The sequence below is a fragment of the Salvelinus alpinus genome, chromosome 15 (genome assembly GCF_045679555.1).
Source record: "Salvelinus alpinus chromosome 15, SLU_Salpinus.1, whole genome shotgun sequence".
NCBI lineage: Eukaryota > Metazoa > Chordata > Actinopteri > Salmoniformes > Salmonidae > Salvelinus > Salvelinus alpinus.
The window spans coordinates 53708337-53729080 of NC_092100.1; the positions used below are offsets into that span (position 1 = coordinate 53708337).

Here is a 20744-nt window from a genome sequence, read left to right on the forward strand (position 1 = left end):
CCAAGATATCAGCGATCACTGACTCATTGCCTGTGTCCGTAATGGGTCCGCGGTCAAACGACCACCCCTCATCACTGTCAAACGCTCCCTAAAACACTTCAGCGAGCAGGCCTTTCTAATCGACCTGGCAAGGGTATCCTGGAAGGATATTGACCTCCTCCCATCAGTAGAGGGTGCCTGGGTGTTCTTTAAAAGTGCTTTCCTCACCATCTTAAATAAGCATGCCCCATTCAAAAAATGTAGAACTAAGATCAGATATAGCCCTTGGTTCACTCCAGACCTGTCTGCCTTTGACCAGCATTAAAACATCCTGTGGCGTACTGCATTAGCATCGAACAGCCCCCGCGGTATGCAACTTTTCAGGGAAGTCAGGAACCAATATACACAGTCAGTTAGGAAAGCTAAGGCTAGATTTTTCAAACAGAAATGTGCATCCTCTTTTCTTTGTATATATCAATGATGTCACTCTTGCTGCTGGTGATTCTCTGATCCACCTCTACGCGGACGACACCATTCTGTATACATCTGGCCCTTCTTTGGACACTGTGTTAACAAACCTCCAAACGAGCTTCATTGCCATACAACACTCCTTCTGTGGCCTCCAACTGCTCCTAAATGCTAGTAAAACTGAATGCATGCTCTTCAACCGATTGCTGCCTGCATGCCATTCAACTGACCCACCCGCCCGACTAGCATCACTACTCTGGACGGTTCTGACTTAGAATATGTGGACAAATACAAATACCTAGGTGTCTGGTTAGACTGTAAACTCTCCTTCCAGACTCCCATTAAGCATCTCCAATCCAACACTCCAACACCTCCAACACTCTACTCAGCAAATTGGATGTAGTCTATCACAATGCCATCTGTTATGTCACCAAAGCCCCATATACTACCCACCGCTGCGACCTGTATGCTCTCGTTGGCTGGCCCTCTCTAAATATTTGTCGCCAAACCCACTGGCTCCAGGTCATCTATAAGTCTATGTTAGGTAAAGCCCCGCCTTATCTCAGCTCACTGGTCACCATAGCATCACCCACTCACAGCACGAGCTCCAGCAGGTATATTTCACTGGTCATCCCCAAAGCCAACACCTACTTTGGCCGCCTTTCCTTCCAGTTCTCTGCTGCCAACAACGAACGAATTGCAAAAATCACTGAAGCTGGAGATTTATATCTCCCTCTCTAACTTTAAGAATCAGCTGTCTGAGCAGCTTACCGATCACTGTACCTGTACACAGCCCATCTGTAAATACCACACCCAACTACCTCATCCCCATATTGTTATTTTTGTTGTTGTTGCTCTTTTTCACCCCAGTATCTCTACTTGCACATCATCATCTGCACATCTATCACTCCAGTGTTAATGCTAAATTGTAATTATTTCACCACTATGGCCTATTTATTGCCTTACCTCCCTAATCTTACTACATCTTACGACATTTGCACACACTGTACATAGATTTTTCTATTGTGTTATTGACTGTATGTTTGTTTATCCCATGTGTAACTCTGTGCACTGCTTTGCTTTATCTTGGCCAGGTCGCAGTTGTGAATTAGAACTTGTTCTCAGCTGGCAGATCACTTGTTAAGGGGTAGTGTATACACACACGATTGGTCCTCCACAAACCTTTAACTTCTTATGGCTGCAGGGGCAGTATTGAGTAGCTTGGATGAAAGGTGCCCAGAGGTGCCCAGAGTAAACTGTCTGCTCCTCAGTCCCAGTTGCTAATATATGCATATTATTAGTAGTATTGGATAGAAAACACTCTGAAGTTTCTAAAACTGTTTGAATGATGTCTGTGAGTATAACAGAACTCATACGGCAGGCAAAAACCTGAGAAGAAATCCAAACAGGAAGTGGGAAATCTGAGGTTGGTCGATTTTCAACTCATCGCCTATCGAATACACAGTGGGATATGGATCAGTTTACACTTCCTATGGCTTCCACTAGATGTCAACAGTCTGTAGAACCTTGTCTGATGCCTCTACTGTGAAGTGGGGCCGAAGGAGACAGGAATGAGTCAGGTCTAACATGACCTGACCATGCTCTGACCATGCACGTTCACATGAGAGGGAGCTCTGTTCCATCGCACATCTGAAGTCAATGGAATTCTCCGGTTGGAACGTTCTTGAAGGAACGTTATTATCGTTTGACATGTTTCTACTGACTGTTACGGGACTTTTTGACATTTCGTCTGCTTTTAGTGAACGCGCTTCCTAACTTTGGATTTGTTTACCCAACACGCTAACAAAAATAGCTATTTGGACATAAATGATGGACATTACCGAACAAAACAAACATTTCTTGTGGAAGTGGGAGTCCTGGGAGTGCATTCCGACGAAGATCAGCAAAGGTAAGTGAAGATTTATAATGCTATTTATGAGTTTTGTTGACTGCACAATTTGGCGGGTAACTGTATGGCTTCCTTTTGTGGCTGAACGCTGGTCTCAGATTATTGAATATTGTGCTTTTGCTGTAAAGCTTTTTTAAATCTGACACAGCGGTTGCATTAAGAACAAGTGTATCTTTAATTCTATGTAAAACATATATCTTTCATCAAAGTTTATGATGAGTATTTATGTTATTTGACGTGGCTCTGCAATTTCTCCGGATAATTTGGAAGCATTTCTGAACATGGCGCCAATGTAAACTGAGGTTTTTGGATATAAATATGAACTTTATCGAACAAAACATATATGTATTGTGTAACATGAAGTCCTATGAGTGTCATCTGATGAAGATCATCAAAGGTTAGTGATTCATTTTATCTCTATTTCTGCTTTTTTTTTACTCCTGTCTTTGGCTGGAAAAATGGCTGTGTTTTTCTGTGTTTTTGCGGTGACCTAACATAATCGTTTGTGGTGCTTTCGCTGTAAAGCCTTTTTGAAATCGGACACTGTGGTGAGATTAACAAGAAGTGTATCTTTAAAATGGTGTGAAATACTTGTATGCTTGAGGAATTTTAATTATGAGATTTCTGTTGTTTGAATTTGGCGCCCTGCACTTTCACTGGCTGTTGTCATATCGATCCCATTAACGGGATTGCAGGTCAGTTGTAGGATCTTCATTTGATCTGTATTGTAGCAGCAAAAAATCCTGCAGCAACAGGATTTTAATCCATAATGTTGCTTGATCGGTGGTTAGGCTATTAGCAGGTCAAAATGAGGCTACATGAAAAGTGTAATACTGCTAAAATAACCGTATGCTACACTTTTAGAAAAAAAGGGTTCCAACAGGGTTCTTCTGTTGTCCCCATAGGAGAACGTTTTTTGGTTCCAGGTTGAAACCTTTTGGGTTCCATGCAAAACCCTCTGTGGAAAGGGTTCTACATGGGACCCAAAAAGGTTTTACCTGGAACCAAAAAGGGTTCTTCAAAGGGTTCTCCTATGAGGACAGCCGAAGAACCCTTTTAGGTTCGCAGGAAAAGTCTCGGCAACAAAAGTGATCAAATTAAGATCCTATCTGTACACAACTACATTTTGATCCAAGACTGTCTCTATCAAAAGCCCAAATTTTGTCCAGGAGGGGTCTGTATGTTTTGCTATGTGATGGTGGGAACAGGAGACATAATGCAGTCTCACAGACTAGTTTTGCATTCCAAAATCATTCTGGGTCCGAGTACTCCCAGACATACAGCCTTTTGATAACAACGACTCCACCATGTCTTGAGTTGTAGGAAATGTCAATTCCTCATGTTTTAGATAGTGTGACATCTGTGTTTTGACGTACAGAACACAGTACAGAGGCACGTCAAGTCCAAGGTACTTTGACAAGATGTTACACAAAGACCGATGATCTGTATCAAAAACAAAACAAAATGCTGGCTCTGAAATGGAAGGGAACGATATCTTAAGAAGTGACAAAGCTGTTAAGACAGTCAGTTGATCCAGAGTTCGAGATCCAAGTAAGAGACGGTGTTTTGTTTTATGATTATGCGTCCCTTGTTACTAACGATGCTCGTCACAGCTCTACTGGAGACGATATAAACCGACAAAGCCTGTTACAGTTGGTTGTTTAGAATTTGAGATTGAGGTTAAAGGTCATCCCCTGCTGCTGGCGATGGTTGCCTTGTCACAGGAGTTGCACATTGAATCAGATATGCTGTGCTGTACCATGAATGATCATCTCAGTAACCACTGATTCCATGTAAACAAACAGCTAACTAACCACGATATCCTGTGGGTCATAACTGGGTAACTGGGTGACAGCAGCATCGAAGTCTTCACAGTGAATCCCTCCTGTGTGGATGTTCATGAACATACACACAGTGAAATAATATTTGTGTTGGTACTACTTTTCACTTTTTTTTGTCATTGCGTGTTATACGTGCTGCGATCGCTCCCTGACAGGTCGTCATTGTAAATGTATAATCACGTATAGCGGTGAAATAAATTCAAATCAACTTGAAACGCTTACATTGAGAGACTTGTTTGTAATGATAATGATGATGTGTTTCTAAAGAATGGTAGCATATTTCTCTCGTGATTTCCCATGGTGTCTTTCCCTCTGTGTCTCGCATAAGTAGCCTTCCGTTCCCAGACGTTGTTTTGATTGAAGTTACTATAGAGGAGGAGGGATTTGTTTGGAGAGTCCCACTTCTTGTTTACCCAACTGTTATCCGGATGAATGTATTGCTTCCTTAATGACACGAGATAAATGCATGCGTTTCTTTAATCCTTTAATTCGGTCACCTTTTTGCCTCTGATGTTTATCTACGTCTTCATGTCATGTACTGTTTGTTGGTCTAGCACAGAAAGGGTAATATGGGCAACGTGTTGGACACTCAGAAGTGTTTCCTTTTAATAAACCTTAAACGTACATTGTATCGTTTAAAAACAGATGTTGATTTTATGAAATGAATCCGCTCTGTTTATTTCAGACTAAAACTCCAGGTGTGGGTTTTGTGAAGATCCATGCTCCGTGGCATGTGCTCTGTCGAGAGGCCGAGTTTATGAAGCTCAAGATGCCCACGAAAAAAGTGAGTCGACTGTTGAATGATATGTAAAGGTTACCAGCTGTCAAGTCCTTGCTTCCTCCGTCCCTGTTTTCTCCTTTGGACCTTTGAGAGGGAGACGAGGAATCAGAGGAAACAAGGACGGAGGAAGCGAGGCTTTGACAGCTAGTAACCTTTTCAGACACGGACTTCGTGCTCGTCATTTTTGTCACCGATGATCTGTTCTATAGTGCCCTGGTTAACCTCCTGGTGGTTTTCTTATAGGTATATGAAGTGAAACAGTGTAGTGGTGTTGGGGCGAAGATCAACACGCTGGTAAACAAAGCCACTGAACCCCTTCATCCCAACGTGGAAGAGAACAGGGCACAAAACGTTAAGCATCTCTCCTACGCGTTTTCCAGAGAAAAACAACACTTGTGAGTTTATACTGTATGTCTTACGATGATATACAATATACAAGGCTGTATAGACTGTATACATGTACGGTAACATATGGACTTCAATTCCTGCTCCAATCCATCTTGGTTTCAAGGACATTTAATGCACTTTTAATGTATACGTTTAGTGGCATATGGTATGGCATGTGGTGGCATATGCCTGTTGGCACACATTGAGGACAGGCAAGAAAAACAACTAAAGGCTTGTATACGTGAGTATATAAGTATTACGATTATAAATAGAAGATTGTTCTCTAAAGCCCCAATTGCCGCTCCTATCCATCTTTGTTTAATGAGCATTTCATGAACTTCCTGAAATGGACTACTGTAGCGGCATATGGCATACCTATTGCCACACACTGAAGACCGAACAGAAAAATAGAAGGCCTGAAGGTTTGAGGGCTTGAACAACAAGAGACTATCAATATTAACTGTGACACAGTTTAGGAAGAACAAAAAACAAAAAGGCTAGTTATAAATAGTAGCCTAGCAGTTCGGAGCGTTGGGTCAGTAACCGAATGGTTGCTAGGTTGAATCCCAGAGCTGACTAGGGGGGGGGGAAATCTTTTGATGTGGTCTTGAGCAAGGCACTTGACCCTAATTGCTCCTGTAAATCGCTCTGGATGAGAGTGTCTGCTAAATGACAATAAACGTAAAGAGATGGTATGGTGAACAATTTCCTGAAAAGATGGTTACTCTACTGAGAGCTGAAATTGAACCAATTATTCTGTAACTCTTCCAGGAAAGAATTACCAGGAAGGATAGACATACCAGCTCACACATGATCTAGCCCGGAAGCAGAAGTCAAATAAACATGATGTTGATGTTGTGTTTAATGTAAAAAAAAAGAAAAAAAAAAAGCTTTTACTCTTACTCAAACAACACACAACAGTATTTGTCTAAGGGCATAAGCTATAAACAGGGTTATTTCTGCCTGCGGTTGTTGTTGATTTGTTTTGTCTAGAGATTGGGTGGGAGTCTATCGTGAGCTGCTGGCCTACTGCTGGAGGCTATGCTATTCCATCCATGCTATCTGCGCATCTGGTGTGCTGTACCTATGCTAACCAAAACAATCTCCCAATGGGTTATCTATTACAGGTCTGTAAGACCTTTAAAGACCTTTAGGCCCTCTAGTCCCTGGATGGGCAAGCCTGGTCCCAGATCTGTTCCTGCGGTCTTGCCAACTCCACGTCGCGTGACAATAACCATGGGAGTTGGCAAGACAGTAGGAACAGATCTGGGACCAGGCTTTGTCCGGGGTGCCTAACCACTGACATCCTCTCTATAATTGGTTTCATTCCACGTCTGCGTGTAAATCACTTCTGGGAAGGTCTTTATTGTGTGCTGGTACAACATTAGGAAAGAGTGTCTCTCTTTATAATGTGGGTATATGACTTCAAAGACCAACTGCCTATATGTCCCCAGTTAACACAACCGTCTCTGTGTGTTTTCTGTAACAGGTTTGATTTATCAGACAGAGACTCCTTCTTTGACAGTAAAACAAGAGCTTCGATAGTAAGTGTTTCTTCATTGCGCCGGCCAAATCCTCCATTACAGTAGACTCTAGACTGCAGTCATTATGACCGTTAGTCCGATGTTCTCAGTTTATTAATGGGAAACGTAACAGGAATGTGCTGTTCTGTATTCGCTTATTCTTCACTTCTTATCTTATCAGGTTTTTGAAGTATTGAAACGTACAAAATGCACAAAGGCTAAGTATAGTATGGGTAAGTCATAACAGTCTGCCTTGTTTTATATACCCGTTGTCGAGGAGGGGTTTTCCCGTCACTGGTTAGTTGGAGTGTTATATCTGTGCTTATGTAGTACATATGTATCATGCACAGGAACGCAGTAAGTATGCAGAATGTAGACAATAGCCTGTTCTTTGCGCGCGCGCGCGCGTGTGTGTGTGTGTGTGTGTGTGTGTGTGTGTGTGTGTGTGTGTGTGTGTGTGTGTGTGTGTGTGTGTGTGTGTGTGTGTGTGTGTGTGTGTGTGTGTGTGTGTGTGTGTGTGTGTGTGTGTGTGTGTGTGTGTGTGTGTGTGTGTGTGTGTGCGTGTGCCTGCGTGCGTGTGTGTGTGTGTGTGTGTGCTTTATAACCTATATGCCTGAACAAAATGCTGATTCTCAAATTGTCCTTTAGACTGAAATGGTACCTCTGAGTTGTCACTAGTACCAGAGGTGCAACCCCTTTTAAGGGCATTTGTTCATGTACTTGGATATGCCAAAAGCAGTGACTAAAGATCAACAGAATGACCTGCTATTTCATTTGGATTTGAAACGTTTCCCCCCCCCCCCTGCCTGTAGGGATCACCAGCCTGCTAGGTAGGGGAGTCTACACAGCTGCCTATCCACTACATGATGTGAGTACTCATTGCAATCAGCATGTGTGTTTACAGTAAAACTAGATTGTAGAATTTGTATCTGAAATGTGTCTTTTTGCGGTATTATGTTATTCCCAACCAGCTGGACATCACATATGTTGCTGTTTTAATGACTTTTGAGACATTGGCAGTCAATTCAACTCTTGAGTGCTGACTATATGATACATTTAACTTCCAACTTGACTGTCTATGGATAGGATTGTTCCTATTTGAATAGGCGTTGTTGAGTCCAGTCGAATAGGTCATGCGTTACAGGCCTAGGCTTGCAGTAAATTGAGGTACAGTGGGGTCCGACATTATTGACGCCTTTGATAAAGATGCGCAAAAATGACTGTATAAATAAATGATTCAAATACTGAGCAATATTGTACTTTTTTTTTTTATACTAATACAAATGAAATATATTTTGTTTTATACGTTGTTGTTTTTTATTCTCAAAATGCTAACGGTCAAACTTATTGACACCCCTAAAGATTCTTATAAGTAAAGTAGTCAAAATGTTGTATTTGGTCCCATATTCCTAGCATGCAATGACTACAGCTTGTGGCTCTACAAACTTGTTGAATGCATTTGCAGTTCTTTTTCCTTGAGTTTCAGATTATTTTCTGCCCAATAGAAATGAATGGTTAATAATGTATTGTGTCATTTTGGAGTCACTTTTACTATAAATAAGAATAGAATATGTTTTTAAACACTTCACATTAATGTGGATGCTACCATGATTACCGCTAATCCTGAATGAATCGTGAATAATGATGAGTGAGAAAGGGTCAAAGATCCCCAAGAAATGCTAACCTCTCACTGTTACCAATAAAAAGGGAGGTTAGCATGTCTTGGGGGTGTGATCTTTGACCCTATGTAACTTTCTAATCTGAAACACAACAAAAACGAATGAACTGCAAATGCGTCCGACAAGTTTGTAGAGTCATTGCATACTGGGAATATGGGACCAAATACTACACTTTTGACTACTTTATTTATAAGAATCTTTAGGGTTGTCAATTTTGACCACTACCTTTTTTGAGAAACACAATTATTACTTGTTAAATAAAATCTCTTTCTCTGAGAAATTGTATTAGTATAAAATAATATAATTTCCCAATTTTTGGGGGAGCAAACAATATAGCTCAGTATTTGAATTATTTTCAAATTTTTATCAAGATGTCAGTCACCTAATCTGGACGAATCACAAGACCTCTGTTTTATTTGTCGTGCAGGGAGATGTGGATGGTGAAAACGTGGAGCCCAATGATAGGAAGGTGAGTGACATAAATATGACCACACTGAACTTCTACATTTTTTTAGGAGACACTGATGTTAATATACCACACTGCAGCCATGTTTCTGCTGCTGCGTTAATTGATTGGAGTACAGCTGTGTGTGTTTGTGAAAACCTAAAAGCGCCAACGTATTTCTTTCTTAAAAGTGCCAACATGGGTCATTTTTTTTATCCCAAATTGGTCATGATTGTAAAAAGAGACACTTTAGTTACATAAATTATTGGTTTTAATCCCCCAAAATAAGCATATATTTGAAAATGTTCACACACTTATAGTCAAATTTGATATTTAAAAAATTGACCTTTTTGTATGTTTTTCATGTTTTTAACAGTTGTTTTTGATCAATTTCATCCATAGCAACTTGTCATGAACATGTTTCTGTTTCAGTGTTGATTCTGTGATACTCAGAGTCTGAGAAATTGGCAATTGAGCTGACGTACCGGTACAACCTAAGATGGCCGCCAATATGAGCGTTATGAGCGATATACAGTAGGTGCCAGTGCCATCAGACGTTTAGTGCCATCAGACTCTAACTTTGGAACTCTATGGGCTCCGATTGCATCTGAAATATGAAACTCTCAGCTTAGTATAACGACCTTGACTGGAATCTAAATATGTATTGTGGATTTGGAACAGAGTCCAGCACAGATAAAATATATCAAGTTAAAAAAAAAAAATAGTATTTGAACCCAGTTTTAGTTTAGAGCAGACTCAAGGTTTGTTTGGCTTTTCCTGTTCTTCAGCTCCTTCAGATTTTTTGGTCCTCTGTTCTTAATGGGCTACGTCCTTGAGTTTACACCTCAGGTGTCGTATGGAATTAAGGTCTGGACCGTGCTTTGAGGTCTGGAAATTGGCTAGTCAAGAAGAGTGCTTTGTCTTTACCAATCTGGTAAAGGGCATTTCTGATGCCCTAAAACATAAGAAAGCAAAAAATGCATAATTTTGCCTATAAATGAGTTAAAACAACATGGCAAGTAGGAAATATCCAGCATCTTCATAGCTGTTTAGCCAGGCTGCTGTGTGTGTTAATGGTGGTGTGGTGCTGTATGGGCCATCTGTTGAGTGCTAAAAGGATCCTATTGGCATCCCCATCATTGAAAAAGAGAATAACGGCATGTAATTGAGGAATTCTCTCTGAATGCGGACGTCTCAAAGTCTCTTATCTTCCTCCCCCTGGGAACGATTACAATAAGCTCAGCTTGGCAACAGAGGGAATCTACATAGCTCCTAGTGTGTGCGTGTGTGCGTGTGTGCGTGTGTGCGTGTGTGCGTGCGTGTGTGCGTGCGTGTGTGTGTGTGGGGGGGGGGGGGGGGGGGGGGGGGGCGGTGTGTGCTGCCACATCCTCAGCCAGATGCCTTTTCATGTTTCATCACTTATCACCACCACCATCTGTCTCATCCCCACGATAACCAAAAATGTGTCTAATTATCCAACTGTTTACACTCTTATAGCTAGCATAATCATGCTGATAAAATCAATGCAAGCATAATATAGTTCAAAAAGGATAAGTGTCTCTCAGAAAGGAGAGGAGGAAGAGGGGGGAGGAGGAGGGTAGTTTTGAGTGGTGACAAAACAAGAGAAGAAGCTGCCTGTCTGTAGCCTGCTGATTAACTAGGCTTTGTGGAGAGAGAAGTCTAGTGTGTTATTTTGACATGGCCTCTACAGTATTTCAGTAGGATGGTTTGTGGTGGAAACCCTGCCTGTTAAGGGTGGAGGGTGGAGAGACAGAGAGACCCTGCCTGTAGAGGGGAGAAAGGGAGGCCTCATCACCCTCTTGTGACGCTGGCAGAACATCAGAAGGAGACAGTTCCAACACTCTGAGCCTGCACTGCCACCGGCATGGCCCAGCCAACCGCAGCATGATGTACCCGAGGCAGAGGAGAGGAGACGAGAGGAGCAAGGGGAGGATAACAAAGCCCTGGCACCAAGCATGTGTCACCACACTTCTCTGTCCACATCAGAGAACTGTCAACATCTGAGCACTAGCCAGGGTCTTTGGGCAGAATACGTGGCTGAGAGAGAGAGAGAGAGAGAGGAGAGGAGAGGAGAGGAGAGGAGAGGAGAGGAGAGAGAGAGAGAGAGAGAGAGAGAGAGAGAGAGAGAGAGAGAAAGAGAGAGAGAGAGAGAGAGAGAGAGAGAGAGAGAGAGAGAGAGAGAGAGAGAGAGAGAGAGAGAGAGAGAGAGAGAGAGAGAGAGAGAGAGAGAGAGACTTGTAGGTGAAGACAGTGATGAGACTCTCCCTGAGGCTACTCATTGTTTTCTTCATTAGTTGGATTATCTCTACAGGTATTGTCTGAATGTGGTATAAATGATATGCTGGTCACATGATGGCTTGGTTTCAGAGTACCTTGCCTCACCCATAGTGACACTGAGGTGTTGGGGACGGGAGTGTTAGAAGGAACGTTTATTTGTGTTCTGAGACTTGAAAACTGGGTCGCACGCACACAGATCACTTACTGATGTCTGCATGGCTGTGAGATCCACTATGTGACCCGCCCAGGCACAACCCGATACCAGGGGGCCTCATACATGAGGGCATATACACTACCGGTCAAAAGTTTTAGAACGCCTACTACACCTACTTTCAAGGGTTTTGCACACTCTTGGCGTTCTCTCAACCAGCTTCACGTGGCAGTCACCTGGAATGCATTTAAATTAACAGGCGTGCCATGTTAAAAGTTCATTTGTGGAATTTCTTTCCTTCTTAATGCATTTGAGCCAATCAGTTGTGTTGTGACAAGGTAGGGGTGGCCATACAGGAGATAGCCTTATTTGGTAAAAGACCAAGTCCATATTATGGCAAGAACAGCTCAAATAAGAAAAGGGAAACAACAGTCGATCATTACTTTAAGATATGAAGGTCAGTCATTCTGCAAAAACCATCAAGTGCTATGATGAAACTGGATCTCATGAGGACCGCCACAGGAAAGGAAGACCCAGAGTTACCTCTGCTGCAGAGGATACGTTCATTAGAGTTAACAGCCTCAGAAATTGCAGCCGAAATAAATGCTTCACAGAGTTCAAGTAACACACATTTCAACATCAACTGTTCAGAGGAGACTGTGTGAATCAGGCCTTCATGGTTGAATTGCTGCAAATAAACCACTACGAAAGGGCACCAATAAGGAGAAGAGACTTGCTTGGGCCAAGAAACACGAGCAATGGACATTAGACCAGTGGAAATTTGTCCTTTGGTCTCGTGTCCAAATTGGAGATTTTGGTTCCAGCCGCCGTGTCTTTGTGAGATGCGGTGTGGGTGAACGGATGATTTCCGCAAGTGTATTTCCCATTGTAAAGCATGTGGGGGAGCTTTGCTGGTGACACTGTGTGATTTATTTAGAATTCAAGACACACTTAACCAGCATGGCTACCACAGCATTCTGCAGCGATACGCCATACCATCTGGTTTGGGCTTAGTGGGACTATCATTTGTTTTTCAAAAGGACAATGACCCAACATTCCTCCAGGTTGTGTAAGGGCTATTTGACCAAGAAGAAGAGTGATGGAGTGCTGCATCAGATGACCTGGCCTCCACAATCACCCGACCTCAACCAAATTGAGATGGTTTGGGTTGAGTCGGACTGCAGAGTGAAGGAAAAGCAGCCAACAAGTGCTCAGCGTATGTGGGAACTCCTTCAAGACTGTTGGAAAAGCATTCCAGGTGAAGCTGTTTGAAAGAATGCCAAGAGTGTGCAAAGCTGTCATCCAAGGCAAAGGGTGGCTATTTAAAGAATCTCAAATATAAAATCTATTTGATTTGTTGAACACTTTTTTTTGGTGAGGAGGGGGCTGAGAAAGAGAGAAACAGAGGAGGTCTTCTGGGGACAGCATGTCTTCTTTACTCTAAAGACAGCCTCTCAGATTTACATCAGGAGAACCATTGTTTTTTGGGGTTGATAAAATGATCAAGGATACATAAGAGGCTCGACGAGATTATGAATTAGACGAAAATGAATGAGACATGACGGAGTCAAAAACAAATCAGTCTTTCAGTAGAAAATAATGACATTGTTGCGCTAGGATGTTCAGCTTCACAGTTCTACTCTAGCGCTTGACTAAAGCAGTCACTCAGCGAAACACCAGCATGAAGGGTGTTGATCAGAGACACACAGGCGGATGGATAGGTACTGCGATGGAAAACGAGTGTGTGGTGTCATGGAGAGGAGAGGGAGGACTGTAACACACAGTAACTGTGGTTGATGGAAGGAACACACAGCTGTGTCCCCAACCCCCCCAATACTGTAGACTGTCTTCCAACTCCCTGTCACAACCTTCCCTACTCCCTGTCTCTCCACCCCTGTTCCTCACCATCTCACCCCTCCCCCTCTCTGTCTCACCTACTCCTTGAGCCCTCCCACCTCCCCCTTCACAACCTCACTCGTCTGTACTTTACCACGGTAGCACTGTCTCTCTATTCGTCCCTCCTGTCATCTGTTGTCAGTTGGAGGAAGAAAAAGGAGCTGGCTTCAGACGCCTTTCACGCTCTCTCACCATCTCTCACCCTTTGGCCCGCTGGTCTTTAACTGCAGCTCATGTTAGCCCTCAGAAGTCAAAAGACCCATTCACAGTTCTCACACACTCTCTCCAGCAATCATGCTTAGAGCTGAGACGGATATACTTGTCTGAAAGACTGACGTAAATGCATGTTGGTTTGAAAGCAATATCTCTGACGGTGGACTAACAGCCAAAACATTTCTTCTATACTTGTTTGCCTCTTGAATGAAGAGATCAAGCCAAAAAAAGGACTTTTAAACTCTCTTTTTGAGTCTGGACCCTCTTATGCGTGTGATAGTTTCAAAGTAATCCATCGTGTTGTTCTTTGTTTCAGCTCTTGTATGAGGAGTGGGCGAGTTACAGTGTATTTTACAAATACCAGCCTATCGGGCTAGTGAGGTGAGTTAAAGTTTCATATTCTGAAACTGAACTTGAAAGCTGAGATTGCTCTGTTCTTCCTCAATCTCTGTCTGATTAATGTCTGTTCAGATCGAAACGTCACAATATGTTTTAATCTAAATATTTTTTTTTAAAATATCAAAAATCGGAATGGAGAAAGCGTTGTACCTTACGTTCTAATGCAGCGTGTTGTTCATCATACAGGAAGTACTTTATATGTGTTCTATTCTACTCTATTCTATTCAAAAGCTGAGATTGCTCTGTTCTTCCCATGCAGGAAGTACTTTGGGGAGAAGATAGGGCTGTACTTTGCTTGGCTGGGTCTGTACACCCAGATGCTGATCCCTGCTTCTCTAGTGGGAGTCATCGTGTTCCTGTACGGCTGTGCCACTGTAGACAACAACATTCCCAGGTTAGCAACACAAGGCCCCATACACAGCTTGTCAGAAAACCAAGGAAATAGTCATAGGTTCTATCCGGCAGAATCATAGGGCATGTCTACGTGAGGTTACGATTCACACAATTCATTCACTGTGTGCAAGGGGCCTAAGACCATTGAACTGATTGAAGGTAAACCAAACGGAAAGCCCATAAAGTCATCCCCGGAGACGTAGCTCAAGTAGAGGTATGACCTTACATCCTAATCAGACATCCAATTGAATCGCTTCAAATATTGTGACAGACAGCTTTAGGCTGTAGAGTGGTTAACAGTGGGATGGTGACACACAGTAGAGAGGAACTGTGTCATGGTGACTGACAAGTGCACAACTTGAAGCCAGGCCAAAGATAGAACAAACGGACGACCGAAACGATTTATATTCTAAACTTAATTAAGACAAAGGTTTAACAGTTTATATTTATTACGGTAACGTATAGCAAACAGATAAACGATTTATGTGCAATAGTTTGAAAATACACTGAAACCCATCAATTCTGCGTTCATAGCCGTCACGTTGCTTCCCGCTCAGAATACCTGTCAAGCGCTGTACCTCTGTCTTGTCTTGTCCCTACCTTCCGGCTCGTCATTAACATCTTCAATCATCTTCACTTCCTGCTAGCATGAATAATGCAGTTTAGTAAAGTATTGACAAGATAGACCAGGTCACTTCCTGCTGCCTTAAGCTTAGTCTTGGTTTGTCAGTCCAGAACAATAAAAAGGAAACAAGGAAACGCGTTCCTCCGGAGACAGAAGAGGTGATTTCTAACGACCAACATCTGGTTGATGTTAGAATAGACGACAAGGCGAGCTGAAGCTTCACCCCTGGCTAACGTCTCTCGTCTCAGTCAGGATAATCCCACACTGCTCTCTGTGTCTCAATTCTGTGCCACAGGAGTTCACAGGAACTGAATATACTTGAGTTAGCCTCGAGCTCCAGCGTTCTACTGTGTTGAGAGCCTGGCTCGTGGGACTAGACCTAACTAAACTACACAATCCAGATCCCTGACATTATTGTGTAAATATTTTTCATCAATAGTCGCTTCAGCGAACTCTGGGCAGGTGTAGATTCACCATATTTACAAGGATTTATTCAATACTCACAATAATATTATAATATATTAGATCTATAGAAGTCAAAAGTCCCTGTAGCTTGCGGTGGTTCTCCTAGGATTTCTTTCAGCGGTGGTGGACAAGGTAGCGGGGGAGGGAGGTTGGATGTTGTAGAACGACTATGAGAAGGTCACTTCTGGTGATATTGTTTTAAAGACATTCTACTCCAAAATGCAGGAAAATGGAATTACTGTATGTTGACACCATCTGAAATATAACTAATGCGTGCCACTGCACTGTGCTCTGTTTGTTACAAATATATGTTGTAACTTGTCACTGATCTTAAAGGGATAACGCAAGAGATAATGTTAAATATAATCTTAAAGGGATAATGCAAGATTTTGGCAATTAAGCTATTTTATTACTTTACCCAGAGTCATATGATCTCATGGAGACCATTTGTATCTCTGTGTGCAGTTTGAGGAAGTTCAAGGTAGTTTTCGAGAACCATTGCTAACTAAAGTTAGCGCAATGACTGGATTAGCAATTGCACTAATGCTAGTTAGCTACTTCCTTTGAACTGCATGTAGAGACATAAACGGTGTCCATGAGTATCCATTCTGTGTAAATAGAAAAGGGGATTCATTGCCAAAATCTCGCACTAATCATTTAAAACGAGCATCTCTGCAAAAAGAAAGTATATATATGTAAAAAATACAAATACATATTTTTGGGGGAGTGGCGGCAACGATTTAGCAGTGGCGGGCCACCGCTGCTAAAGGAATATAGGGGAAACACTGGCTTGACAGGCTGGCCTAATAACACTGGTGGTAGTGAGATGAAGAGGGCTGACTGTTTGTCTATCCCCCCCTCCCTCGACACCTCCTTCCCACCATCTTCCCTCTTTACAGCATGGAGATCTGCCACCCCAGGAACAACATCACCATGTGCCCGCTGTGTGACAGAGCTTGTAACTACTGGAAACTGAAGGAAGCCTGCGGGACGGCCCGGGCCAGCCACCTCTTTGACAACCCTGCCACCGTCTTCTTCTCCATCTTCATGGCCCTCTGGGGTAAGAGGCCGAGGCTCGTCCACACAACAGCACAACTTTATTTCTGTATCTGCACGATTTATTTAACAGGGACAATAGTCAATAACCAACAACTCAGATGGTACTGTGAAGCCCGGCGATAGACTAGCATCCTGTCCATGGGGTGTACTTGTACGTCAAGCTGCCGCACACTACAAAAACAGGAAATAGGCTATTGCCCAATGGGCCGTTCTTGCTTGGACAAGACGATACTAAAATGTAACAGTTCCGGACTTAGCTAGACAGTTCATTTTTATCCGTCATCCATCTCAACTTTTGTAATAATAAAAATGATATCGGCCATTTAGCAGATGTGTTTATCCAAAGTGTTCAAACATGGCGGTAGTTGTGTGCTTAGAGGGCACAGTCAGACGGACAGTTTCCTCTGTTCACTTCCCACCTGCGACTAACAGTACAGTGCACATGTGTTTAGTGTGTGTATGTGATCCCTGCAGGAAATGAACCCACGGCCTTGGCGTTGGCAGCGACTGAGCCACACAGGACCGCTCTAAACAATAGGACTGACTCCTTCTTCTCAGCTCCATCTATTTTCTTCTTCCAGATGTTTAGTCTCCCGGTTGTCTTCTTTCTTTCTTTCCTCCGTTCATTTCCCGACCACCTGCATCCACTATTCTCTCTTTCTTTCGCTCCTTCCGGCTCTTTCCTCCATGACTGTCCAAGCAACACTAAGCCCTGTAGACTAGACTGCACAGTGTCTTACTAAGTGAATTAAGCCACATTCACTTTAAAAACGGGACTCTTTGGTGGTGCATTCCTGTGCTCTGTTCAGTGTCACGGTAACGCTGGGCCTGTGAGGCCTGAGACTGAAGGGAGGAAGCAATAGACTGGAGCACTGTATGAGGGCACAGGTACAGCCCTGGGATTTATTTGCTGTTTAATGTGTGTGTGTGTGTTATTTTCACTACTGGGCGTTATCATCTGGTGGTGATATGATAGGCGTGGATGAGGCTTTGTAGTATACAGCACAGTATACAATTCAAGTATTACAGTATGTTGTGTCGTTGTTGTCCAACGAGTGAAAGAGTGGCGTCCCTCACTGTTGGAAGTAGGACGTAGCGCATTACCGATCTACTAGGACTAAAGGTGCCATTATAAAGGGCGTTTCAGACCAACTTAAGTAATTCAATGATACATATTTTTAAATAATTGTCTGTATGCCCTCCCTGCCTCTGTTGTCAGAGTCAATATTGTGAGCAGAAATGTTTGGTTATCCACAAATGTACATACCAGCATCCCTAATGTAGTCAGATACCTGTACACATCCCTAATGTAGTCAGATACCTGTACACATCCCTAATGTAGTCAGATACCTGTACACATCCCTAATGTAGTCAGATACCTGTACACATTCCTAATGTAGTCAGATACCTGTACACATTCCTAATGTAGTCAGATACCTGTACACATCCCTAATGTAGTCAGATACCTGTACACATCCCTAATGTAGTCAGATACCTGTACACATTGTTATACTCCACATAGGGGTTCTTTTTCATTCAATCACTCAACGTCAACTCTATGGGAAACAGTATAGTAGTGGCGTCTCGCTCATCCAGTCTCCTTCATGCAGGGTCACTCATCCAGTCTCTCTCCTCCAGTCTCGCTCATCCAGTCTCCTTCATCCAGGGTCACTCATCCAGTCTCGCTCCTCCAGTCTCGCGTATCCACTCTTGCCAAGACGCTTTCATGGATGAACATGATATGGATGAAATGTAGAGCATGTTATCGCCCCAGGTGCCTGTCTGCATATAGACTGCCACCGCCCTTTTGCTGTTCCACTGGACTAGAAAATACCTACCATCAATCCATGTCATCTCCACACTGAATCACATTGAGTTAGCGACACGTTTAGCCCCTCATCCCACGCACGTGGCAATTGATCATTTTGCTCATTATACATGTAATAATTGATCACTGCAATCTTAATTTTAGCACCTTTATTATGCCACACTAATTATCCTTCTAGTCTGGCTGAGGAACCATAATTGGACTGCCAGAGTCACTGATAATAACTAATACAAATATACCATTTAACAGACACTTTCATCCAAAATAACTTACAGTCCTGCATGCATACATTTTATGTATGGGTGGCCCCGGGAATTGAACCCATAACCTTGCCAGTGCAAGCAGCATGTTCTACCAACTGAGCCATGCAGGACTCCCTTCCACATAATTTTCTGCATAATCTGCACAATGTTGAAAAAACGACTGAATAAAAATGAACGCTTTATGGAGATAGAATTACTTTAGATTTGCATCAAACTGTACAACCTGGGATTTGAAAAACATCAAAACAGCAGCCCCGTCACTTTTTTGGGATACACAGCTGAGGGACGGAGGCTTTGGACGTGTAACCCTTCTCAAATTCATAGACAGCACTCTAGATGGAAGGACTGACAATCTTGTTGATATTGTGGATTATGTTCTTCCTGCGTTCAAGGGGCTCTCAGCGTAACTCTTAACCGCGTCGTGTTTCTGCAGCTGCCATGTTCATGGAGCACTGGAAGAGACGGCAGATGCGGCTCAACTACGAATGGGATCTGACAGGCTTCGAGGAGGAGGAGGTGAGTGCTCTCCTGTTAGTGCCTTGCATTTCACTGCTATTTGTTTGCGAATGGGAGCGCCATATTGTAGACTGACGAAATAACGCCGGGAGTTGTTGTTTGTTTCAAAAATACTGCTATTACTGCCCAGTAATATTTTCTCCACCAATAGTTAATTATTCATAATTCCATCACTAGCCATGGAAAGCGGAATAGAAGAGAAAATGTGGTATAACTACATTTCAGTTGTCTTGTCAGTGTTGTTTTACTTGGAGACAATAATAGTAACTGGCACAATAGACTGTGACATCGTTTTCTTTTTCTTCAAGTCCATTTTCAAAAAGATTTCAAGGTTGAGAGATTTTTGTAACTCTCTTGTCCTCCTCTTTCCCCCGTTGGTACCTACAGGAAGAGCTGAAGGTTTGGAACATTTCATTTTGCACAAATATCCTTTTCCCCCTCGGTCACCATCTGGCTTTGCTACCCCTCACACTGGCTCTTCTTCTTCAGACTGTCCATGGACACCTTCACGCCCTCCTAAAGCACCCACAAACTACCACGACCCATTGAACCACTACTCCTTCTCTGAATGCCATCTAGGGTTACAAAATTCTGCTAACTTCCAACTGGGGTTACTGTATAAAACCTGGGAATTTTACAACCCTCATGGCCACTGCTTCTGGCCTGCTTACGGCACCTGAAACATCCTGTCTCCTTGGAGTCGGATGACAGGTCCAGCTCACCAGCCCACAATCTCCTGGCCTGGCCAGTCCTCTCTCTGTCTCTCTCTGTCTCCCTGACCTGTCCCCCTCTGCAAAGATCCATGCTGCTCCAGACCAGCAGCAACTGCAGCCTTGTCTTTGTGATAATGTCCTACCCATCTCAGTAGAAATAGGTAGAACCTGACTGGGTACCAGCAACTGCAGACAACTGTAGTCTTTGAAAATCTTCTACCTACTTTATACTGTAGAACTTGACTTGACTTTATAACCTCACCTCGACGCAGGGTTTGTTGACCCAGTTGGACGAACAGTCACATCCTTAACGGCTGTATTAAATTCTGCACCTGATGGGAGAATTCTATGTATCCCAGTCAGTCCCCATACAGTGTTAAGTGCTTCTGCCTCTATTACATCCTTAGGACCACCCGAGAGCTGAGTACGAGCTCTGCGTCATGCAGAAGTCCCTGAAGAAAGAACACAAGACACAGAAGGTACTGATTGCTTATTCCTGGGTTTTTACTGTCATCCAACTTCTTCTGTAAATTGATTTGCAGTCTCTTCTTGACTCCTAATGTTTGGAAAAGTGTTTGCCCCTTACATAATGATTAATCCTCTCCTGTGGTAGATTGATGTGACACTCGTACCACACAGGTCTTAGAAGACTACAGTGAGATTGTATGTCTTATAACAGTCTTTACGCCTTTACATGACTAGCGTGTGTTTTGTCTTGTCTTCTTTTACCTCTTTGTCTTGTGGTTTGTTGTGTTTGTGTCCTCTGACTGTATGAAGCCTACAGAGATAGCAGAAGAACCAACAAACAAATGGAAGCAAACTGTTCAATCTGCCATGGCTGGGCTTAAACTGGTACTTTTAGTGTCCTCGCCTCCTCCCACACCTATCCCACACACACTCTGTACTATTCTGT

The 20744-nt window shown here is 42.9% G+C and overlaps 1 protein-coding gene across 4 annotated transcripts in view; it reads left to right on the plus strand.

The window, feature by feature from the left end:
- The window catches only part of LOC139540334 (anoctamin-1-like), a 67114-nt gene that overhangs the window by 20809 nt on the left and 25561 nt on the right, over window positions 1–20744 (plus strand). For 2 of the 4 annotated variants that reach the window (XM_071344088.1, XM_071344087.1), the window contains 12 exons: window positions 4883–4981; window positions 5222–5373; window positions 6855–6909; window positions 7070–7121; window positions 7701–7756; window positions 8995–9036; window positions 13887–13951; window positions 14229–14363; window positions 16352–16512; window positions 19036–19118; window positions 20239–20310; window positions 20609–20683. In XM_071344088.1, coding sequence (XP_071200189.1) covers window positions 4883–4981; window positions 5222–5373; window positions 6855–6909; window positions 7070–7121; window positions 7701–7756; window positions 8995–9036; window positions 13887–13951; window positions 14229–14363; window positions 16352–16512; window positions 19036–19118; window positions 20239–20310; window positions 20609–20683 — 1047 coding nt within the window. The remainder of the gene's footprint in view (window positions 1–4882; window positions 4982–5221; window positions 5374–6854; window positions 6910–7069; window positions 7122–7700; window positions 7757–8994; window positions 9037–13886; window positions 13952–14228; window positions 14364–16351; window positions 16513–19035; window positions 19119–20238; window positions 20311–20608; window positions 20684–20744) is intronic. The other 2 variants (XM_071344090.1, XM_071344089.1) reach the window with 1 other exon arrangement.